The 9,328-nt window shown below is 40.7% G+C and overlaps 1 protein-coding gene across 1 annotated transcript in view; it reads left to right on the top strand.

Annotated features, from left to right (window-relative positions):
• The window catches only part of ntn4 (netrin 4), a 21,073-nt gene extending 12,584 nt beyond the window's left edge, over positions 1–8,489 (top strand). The window contains exons 4-10 of the mRNA XM_010771380.1: positions 223–349; positions 986–1,171; positions 5,783–5,996; positions 6,104–6,189; positions 6,687–6,755; positions 6,847–7,020; positions 7,371–8,489. Of these exons, the coding sequence (XP_010769682.1) occupies positions 223–349; positions 986–1,171; positions 5,783–5,996; positions 6,104–6,189; positions 6,687–6,755; positions 6,847–7,020; positions 7,371–7,510 (996 nt within the window). The 3' untranslated portion in view covers positions 7,511–8,489. The remainder of the gene's footprint in view (positions 1–222; positions 350–985; positions 1,172–5,782; positions 5,997–6,103; positions 6,190–6,686; positions 6,756–6,846; positions 7,021–7,370) is intronic.
• The last annotated feature ends 839 nt before the right edge of the window (positions 8,490–9,328 follow it).

Below are 9,328 nucleotides of genomic sequence, written 5' to 3'. Positions count from 1 at the left end.
GATTGAAAAGTTTACAGGGAACGCTGCACAGCCAGAGAAGAGAGAAGAAGAAATGGTGTGTGTGAAATCTAAAGTTAGCCCAAATATGCTCGTCCTCACGTGGGAACCTTTTCCCTCCATCACACTGACCTCTTTGTTCTTGACATTTCTACCTCTGTCATTTTGCCTTTTTGCTAATGAGCTGTCTCCCTCTCTCACCCTCTCTCTCTCTATCTCCCTCAGGTCCATGGGAAGTGTGTGTGCAGACACAACACTGCAGGTGATCACTGTGAACGCTGCAGTCCTCTCTACAACGACCGACCCTGGCAGCCAGCTGACGGACTGACAGGCGCTCCACAGGAATGTCGGAGTAGGTCAAAGAAATACAGTTTCACCTTAGCAGAGACACTTAGAAAAATCCTATCATATACGTAAAAAGCCTAGCACTTTCGGGAGGGAGTAAAATATTAAGATGTGATTCCGAAATTAAGTGTTAATAAAACATGGTGTAACATAACCAAATAAAACGAGAACACACAGCTAATAACAACAAAATTGCCCAAGCATCAAGAAATACAGCATATTATTATATAAAATATTGTGGAGATAGTATGAGAAACTGCAACATTTCATAATATATAATTTAATCCTTGTTCAGTCATCACAAATGTTTGCTGAAACACACACACACAGTGACATTAGGGTTGAGTGCCTTGCCCAAGGGTAGTAAACTAAGCCTCTGAATGTACCAGTTTTTTCTACATACTTGGTCTGTTTTGGGACTTGAAAAGTTCACCCATTGATTCCTAAGCCAAGTCCATACAGACTGAGCTAATATGTACAAAATTCCTGAAATAAGCCTCATAGAAGTCGTTTAAGATTAAGTGCTTTTCACATGCAATTCCCATATCAATAAATGGCCAATCAAAATGCCAATATCCAAACTATACGTCAACCAAAGGTGCAGTGACTTACATTTTGTGTATATTTCCTCCCTCTCACGCAGAGTGTAAGTGTAATGGACATGCCCACAGCTGCCGTTTTGACTGGACAGCGTGGCGAGAGTCCGGCCAGCGCAGCGGGGGAGTTTGTGACTGTTTGCACAACACTGAGGGACATCAGTGTCAGAAATGCAAAGCCGGCTTCTACAGAGACCCCCAAAGACCTCAGACAGCCCCTGACTCCTGCAAACGTAAGACACACACACATAAACGGACACACACCAGATCCTGCCTGATTGAATCCCAAAATGTGCACTATATATAAGATGACTTCAGGAATTTCACTCTACAGACAGTATATACATATAAAATCCAGAGATGTTGCCATGCCCTATTTCTTTTGCAAACCATGACATGTAGGACTCATTTAAAATGTCATATAACATAATTAATCACCTCAGTATTGACAAAGTGTTGCTTTTGTGAATCATACATTAACCTCATACACACTACACTGGCACGTCAGACTCCGTCTTTTAAGGAATGCTGAGGACTGATATCACAAGCCGGGACGTGCTGGATAACACTGATGGGCACCTGGCCCGGTGTGTGTGTGTGTGTGTGTGTGTGTGTGTGTGTGTGTGTGTGTGTGTGTGTGTGTGTGTGTGTGTGTGTGTGTGTGTGTGTGTGTGTGTGTGTGTGTGTGTGTGTGTGTGTGTGTGTGTGTGTGTGTGTGTGTGTGTGTGTGTGTGTGTGTGTGTGTGTGTGTCTACACTCGTTGCTCAAGCAGGTGTCTTCTTGTCATGTCTCGTAAAGTTTTCATTGTTATAGCACCTGCAGCTTTCATACACAGACACACACACACACACACACACACACACACACACACACACACACACACACACACACACACACACACACACACACACACACACGTACACACACACACACATTATTGCTGTAGTTGTAGGGAATCTGTGTGTCTTATCTGTGTTATCTGTGTTTTATGCTTGTCTATAAAGTCAATAAATGGGATATCTTTATGATTGTGTTGATATTGCACAGTTCAGTCCTTTGATAAGGTTTACGATTTTATCTTTGTTGTCCCGTGTGATTCGTCTGATAAACTGTCTGGTTTGGTTTTCAGGAGGGTCAATGTGACATAACAAGCTGAAGACACTGTTGTGCTTTGTTCGTAATTCAGAATAGTGTAAAAAAAAAATATTTTACAGCAATACAGGGACCACATTCTTTTTATGATTTGTATAAATGCCACATACAGCTGCAACTCACACGTATTTAGTTATGGATTAATGTGGTCATTCTATTTCGTCTATACATAACATGCCACATTTGTTAAATTATGGATAAAGATACTTTTTCAGTTTTTTATTATTACACTACTAAAGTTACAGAGTTATAGTGCATTGGCATCTTTACGTAATGGATACATTTGTGATGCACTAAAACAGGCATGAAAGTTTTACAGTTTATCTAGTAGTAAGGCAACTTTTCAGGAAACAGGAAAAAAACTATTATAAATAATATAATGTCATAAAGTTTCTGTGAGGTAAAAATACTTTTAATTTGGAAAGTTTTAATTGGGTAACAGAGTATAAATGTCTAAGGATTTAAAAACATCATGCTGAAAAATAGTCCTCTTAATTGTCCTCACTTACAATACGATAATACTTTATTGTCGGGTCATGTGTGAAACGTGTGAATGTAATTACGATATAGCTAACAGGTCAGCTCGTGGACACAATCTACAGCACATTGGCGATAAAAGGAATGTCTTGTGAGATTGTTTTGTCAACTGCTGTTTCCAAGGTCAAGAATTCACTTTTAATCTCAGCTTTAGAGGTTTTTTCAAAAGTATGCAATCTCCAGAATGAAGTATGTGAATGTCATGTGTCATGCTTTAGTTTGAGAAAACACAACCTCCAGGACTACTACTATGACTTTTGTTATATAATCCTTAGTCGAACAACAACATTGATAAAATACTTGACATACAAAAGGACCATTTGTATATTAATAAACCACCCTGTATTACTTTGAATATGAAAATAACGTTTTTGTTCTTCTTGCATGCTTTGACGGAGATCGAAGAATCATAAAAAAAGAAGTAAAGTCTGGAGGAAATTATGTAAATGTTCCCTTTTTTAACTTATTGTTCTCTGTTGAGGCATGCAGGAAAGATTGAATGTAACACAGGGTGAGAAACTGATGTACAAATGGTAATTTTGGGCGTTAAGTATCCCCTCAATAATAATGAAAAAGAGGTTAGAGTGCAGGCAGACATGCCTCGGGCCTTACAGTAAGTAGTTAGACTCATTTACTGCCAGTTGAGCTTCAAGCATCATTAAACAGCAGAGAAATGGCTCCGTAACAACACCCCCCCTTTGTTTCTCCCTCCTCGTCTTCTGCCTCTCCTTCACCACTTCTCCCCCCCTCTTGCTCCCCTCGGGATAGGGACAGATTTATGGGGGAGGTCTGACACCTTCTCCTGCAAAGGCTCTCAGTGTTGATAACAGTAGAGAGACCGCATACACTAGTTTTTCTCAGACAGTGGAAACATGGGTGTGTGTAAAAGTATATTGTTTTTGGAGGATGTTTAAAGAACACCATATCAGCACACAATTAGAGTGGACATGAGGGAGGGAGAAAGCTGTGTGTGTGTGTGTGTGTGTGTGTGTGTGTGTGTGTGTGTGTGTGTGTGTGTGTGTGTGTGTGTGTGTGTGTGTGTGTGTCTGCCCTCCGGTGATGAGACAAGTCTTAAGTAAACATGCGATAGTCATCCACAAACACAGAGCGGTGGCTACATTCCCCGTCTGATTATGTGTCAGATTTGACCAAGGTATGCAGGTATGCTGGACATGATTACTGTGTGTGTGTGTGTGTGTGTGTGTGTGTGTGTGTGTGTGTGTGTGTGTGTGTGTGTGTGTGTGTGTGTGTGTGTGTGTGTGTGTGTGTGTGTGTGTGTCCAGATAGCCACACACATAGTCTGTTTGTGTGTCAATTTTCAATCAACTGTTCAAAAACATCTGGGTGGAGAACATGTTGCCCAATTGTATCACATAATCCAGGTTTCTTTCTGACTGTATATGCAAGTATTTTCCATCCACTTTCTTGAGAGGTTGCTTCATTCAAATAAGTCGCAGTAATTCTGCAGTAAGAAAGTGCAAAAAAGATTACATAACTAAGAGTATCCATAAAAAAACCTAAATAATACCAACATATTCATAAATAATGGTAAAATAAAAGTAATCTACACTTTATGAAAAGGTCATGTGATTATCACTAAAGATGTCACAATTCATCCGGAGTCGAACAGGAATATCAATAGCAAGTTTCTTGTCAATCCACACAATGGTTTTCAAGATATTTTACCTTGAACCCTGATTATCAACTTCCGGGTGCACTACAAGTGGAGTTATAGATCCCTCTTATGTGAGGGTTTTATCCTCTGGGGACCATGAACGTTTTTTACGCAAAAAACCACTATTAATCAAATAGTTTGGAACAAAGTTGTAGATCTACCAGCAATTGCCAAATGTGCCTGTGAAAACATGGTGGCTTCTATTGCAGTAGGATTGTACTAGCTCAAAGATGAATTGGATATTAAGAGCGAACAAAGAATATTTGTTTATCTTGTTTGCTAGTTTTAGACACACATTTCGTAGCAGTTTATCAAATAATAGTTGACATAAAGATATGCCAACATGATACAGCCTTATTTCATTGCTGTTCAGTATTTTATTAGTTTATTAGTATTATGTAGTTTCCCCATATTAACTTAAGACCATAAAGTTTCAACATGCCTGATAAGAGAAAACAATGCACTACCTTTTATAACAACAGAGGTGTGTTAGGGTTTATATTTCAGGGCTTGAGTATCATGCGTGTTTTTTTTGCATCTGAAAACTCAGGTGAAAGATATGTAACTATGGAAGGCTAATGATCCTCAGTGACGGCTGATTGATAGAAAAAAGGCATGCTTTGGAAACCCCTGAGACGAAGGTACAGGTTGTGAAATCCCACTGACAATGGAGGAATTTCCCTCCGTCGTGAGGAACATTTTTTTCATACCAGGCTCCGAGGGGCCCTGGAAAGAAAATACTCCTGTCAAGCTTGTACACACCAAAACTCTTTAGCAGGGGGGAAAGTTACAGTGTCTGTGTGTGTGTGTGTGTGTGTGTGTGTGTGTGTGTGTGTGTGTGTGTGTGTGTGTGTGTGTGTGTGTGATAAGAACAAGAGAGAGGCCTTTGTATAACATGATCCTGCAACAATACCACACACAAATAGAATGAATGATGAAATACTTAAGTCCTGGTAATAAATAGTAGCTCAAAGGACCTTTAGACTTGTTTTGTATTTTTTTCATAGATATCTAATCTTTATATGTTATTATTTCCATAAATGATTGTTTTACCTTTGTTAGAATATATTTGTATAAGAGACTTTGTTCAAGTATTAAATATCTAAACAACAATTGGATAAAGTGCCATTACAATTATTAGAGGCTTTCATGTTCCCCAAAGGATCATTCCGAGGATAATTGTCAGATTTTTGGTTTAGTAAAATCATCAAGTTTTCATTTGTCCAATATTTGGTTTATGACCAAAATCCTGCAAAGAAATGACAATCTTAATCAAATATCTGTAGCTTTTCAGAACATTTTCCTCCCAGATAAAGTACCAAAGCACTGCCTCAATGTGTAATGTAATATAAATACAAATAAATCACAGTGTAACAGTTTGCCTCAAAATGTATGCTAATATGTCAAAATGCAACATGTGATGTTGCATGTTGTGATTCACAACTACTTTCACAACTAAACTACTTTATTTCTCTCCTAGCATGCGGCTGTCACCCCTTGGGCTCAATGGCCTTCCACTTTGCAGACGGCTCTCTCTGCGACCCCTCCAACGGAAACTGCATCTGTAAGCCTGGAGTAGGGGGAGCCCACTGTGACAGTTGCATGGTGGGATACTGGGGCTTCCACGATTATGGCTGCCGTCCATGTGACTGTGCAGGAGACTGTGATCCATTCACTGGAGACTGTATGTTTGGGTAAGTAAAACACCTATACCTACTTATAAGTATATGCAGATGACTAATGCCTTTCAATTGCAAACATTCCTGTGTGTGAGTGCTGATGCGTTAATGTGTTTGTGCAGCTCTGATCTGGAGTTAGAGGGAAACTCCAGCGAGCCCGTGAAGATTTTCAGACCAGACGAACTCTTCTCTGCCCTTCACTACTCAGGTAAGATACAGTGTGTGTGTGTGTGTGTATCTGTGTGTGTGTGTGTGTGTGTGTTTGAGAGAGTGTGTGTGTGTGTGTGTGTGTGTGTGTGTGTCCTCCACAGTCCAGTGACCAAGCATTAATGGTTAAGTAATGGAGTCATGATAGGACCAAAGAAGGACATCGAACAAAGGTGTGTGTGTGTTTGTGTGTGTGTGTAGGCATGGACAGTTTCCAAGTGTGTACTTCTCTTAGACCCCCCAACACCATCATGTAACTGCAGCTTTCTTAGGCACATTCCTCAGTGGACACACACACTGTGCTTGCATTCTTACTAGGACGCCATGCACAGTATCTGAGACCACACACACTCACACACACACACACACACACACACACACACACACACACACACACACACACACACACACACACACACACACACACACACACACACACACACACACACGTCAGTTATGTTACGTATATTAATGTGTCCTTGTGTTTGCCTCCTGCAGAGAAGTGTGAGTGCAAAGAGCAAGCACTGACCAACAGTAAACTCTTCTGCACCATGAATTATGCATACGGTAAGGATTTCATGTAAAAAGAAAAGTAAAAAATCTAGCAATTTATTTCGCATTTCATTATTAATACTTGTCTCCTCTACCTGACTCATAGTCCTGAAGGTAAAAGTGCTGTCCGCCCACGATAAGGGCTCACACGCTGAGGTGGAGGTCAAAGTTCAGAAGGTGCTCAGTCAGAACACCAAGGTGAAGGTACCGCGGGGTCGGGTCACTCTTTACCCCGAGTCCTGGACCGCCCGGGGCTGCACATGCCCCATCCTCAACCCAGGTGAGAGTGACATGCATATCTAATCCTACAGTACAGGTCAGAGGTGGTGGTCTTTATAAGATACATACCAAATGTTAAGAGATTATTAGGGGAGACATGTTCCATCAATAGAGAAGCAACAATTAGTCAACTGATGGATCAGTTGGTCTATCGTAAGTTCATCGCCAATCTTTACGATTAGCTGATTTTCTGTGTTTCTCTAAATGTAAAAGATAAGATTTTTAAAGACAATTCAAAACCTACTTTTCTCTAGTCTCTGACATTTTATAGACCAAATGCTTGATCTAGAAAGATGATTGGCAGACTAAAAATAGTACAAGCTGTATCTGATTGTTGACATTATTTTTCAGGAGTGGAGTACCTGGTGGCGGGTCACTCGGATCGTAAGCAGGGCCGCCTCCTGGTCAACATGAAGAGCTTTGTCAAACCTTGGAAAGCCAGCTTGGGCCGCAAAGTCCTCACGCTACTAAAGAAAGACTGCAACTGGTAGACAGCCCATTTCAAAATACTGGAGTACCAATGGACACAGGGACGACAATGCCATGGATTTTTTCTTGTCCTCCAAATGTGAGATCGGGAGCAGGTTTTAGGGGCTGAACTGAGATGATTGAAGCCCCCTTTATTTCTCCAATGAGAGCTAGTGGTGGACTGCGCCAGCTTAAAAGCATGTGGGACCTTATTTTATTGAGAGATATAATGTCTTACACATTCCTACGTAGGATTTCTTCTGCTGTTGCTGCTGCGGCAAAAGACGTTGAGGAATTCAGCGCTCTGGCCACGTGCTTTCTATTTTAAGTGACTCCCTTTGAGCGCGTTGATTAAAACTGAATATTTTCCTCTCTGCAGCACTTTAGCCTAAGATGGACTGAGGGAAAATGGACACAAATAGAGAGGGAGACCTATCATACTCATACTAAATGACCCCCCTGACATGGAACGTGGATGGAGCATGTCTATTTTCTATGACAGTGGACACTCCTTCTCACAGGAAGCAGTGTGTGTGAGTACGTGTCTGTTGTGCAAAGCACCAAGAGTGACGCTGAACAAGCCATACAAGCCACTACAGGTGGATGAATCTTAGCCAGTCCAGGTGTGCCTGTGTTGAAGAGTGAATGGATTTGACCCAAAACGTGAATGTATTTGCCTGTTTTTGCAAATGTGTGTGTGTGAGACAGAAAGAGAGTGTTAGATTGAAGAGGAATACTATGAGCACGGTCCAGACTCAGTCCAGCTCTTAAGCTTTTCTGTAGGTTTGTGTACACTTTCAACAACAGCCGTTCCAATGTTGATGATGTAACGTCATGTATATTGATTCATCTCATATTACACTCATTTCAGAAAATCCTTGTTATTCCTTCCTTTTGTGCTCTTGTACAGTATTATTTGTATATATCTATATAAATATTATGTTCATCTTTCTGCCTCTGTTTAATTGTTTTTGTATGTGGTAATATTAAAGGATAATTACAGCTTTGGTCTTATTTTCACAGTTTTGGCTATCATTTCTTTCAGGTAGGAAAATGTTTGAATTAATAAAGTATTTGCTGTGATATGGGAACAACTTAATATCACTTGAATGAAGTTCAATGGACCAAGAAAGACAACTGGTTTGACTATAAACAAGTTGTAGGCAAGACAACAGTTATGCCAGAGTAAATGTAATACCCAAAAGGTCTGCTATATTTGCTTACTGGACAGTAAGGTGAACCAGGAAGTCAGTTAGTCAGTAAACTATGATGGGAACCTGTCAAAGGACCGTCATTGTAAAACATTTTTTTCGTAATTTTCAATAAATGATGTGTACCTTAAGTGTCTCAGTTTTACCTCCAATTAGTCAGCATTTAACTTGACGAGTACTACATTAACAGAAACAAACAAATGATGGCCAAGACTACAAAACTGACACCCACGCTCTTATGAACCCAAAGGCGCATCTGTCTTTGTTATTGAAACCTTGTTGCTTCCCAGACACCCTCACATAAACTCCAGCTCTTTAACTATCTAGGCCTTGAAATATTTCCCATAAATTGGACAAAAATATCCTTATCACCCTGCTCTTTCCCACACACACACAAACCCACTCTCTTTACGCGTCTCTTCTGATTAAGTCATCCATCACTCTAACTCCCAAAACACTCTCCCCTACATTCACACAGCGCCACAGAATGTAGACCATAACAGAGAGGCCGGGCCGAGCGCACACACTCTGTTTGGGTTTGGTCAGCCTGCGTGTTTCCCACCGCCTCTTCGCCCACTCGCCGTGACGTGGTTGGCTGAGAGGTGTGGACACATTCCTGGCGCGTCGACC

The sequence above is a fragment of the Notothenia coriiceps genome, unplaced genomic scaffold, assembly GCF_000735185.1.
Source record: "Notothenia coriiceps isolate Sejong01 unplaced genomic scaffold, NC01 NC01_scaffold00000339, whole genome shotgun sequence".
Lineage (NCBI taxonomy): Eukaryota > Metazoa > Chordata > Actinopteri > Perciformes > Nototheniidae > Notothenia > Notothenia coriiceps.
Note: the sequence above shows the minus strand (reverse complement) of the source record. Positions and strands in the feature narration are given on the sequence as shown.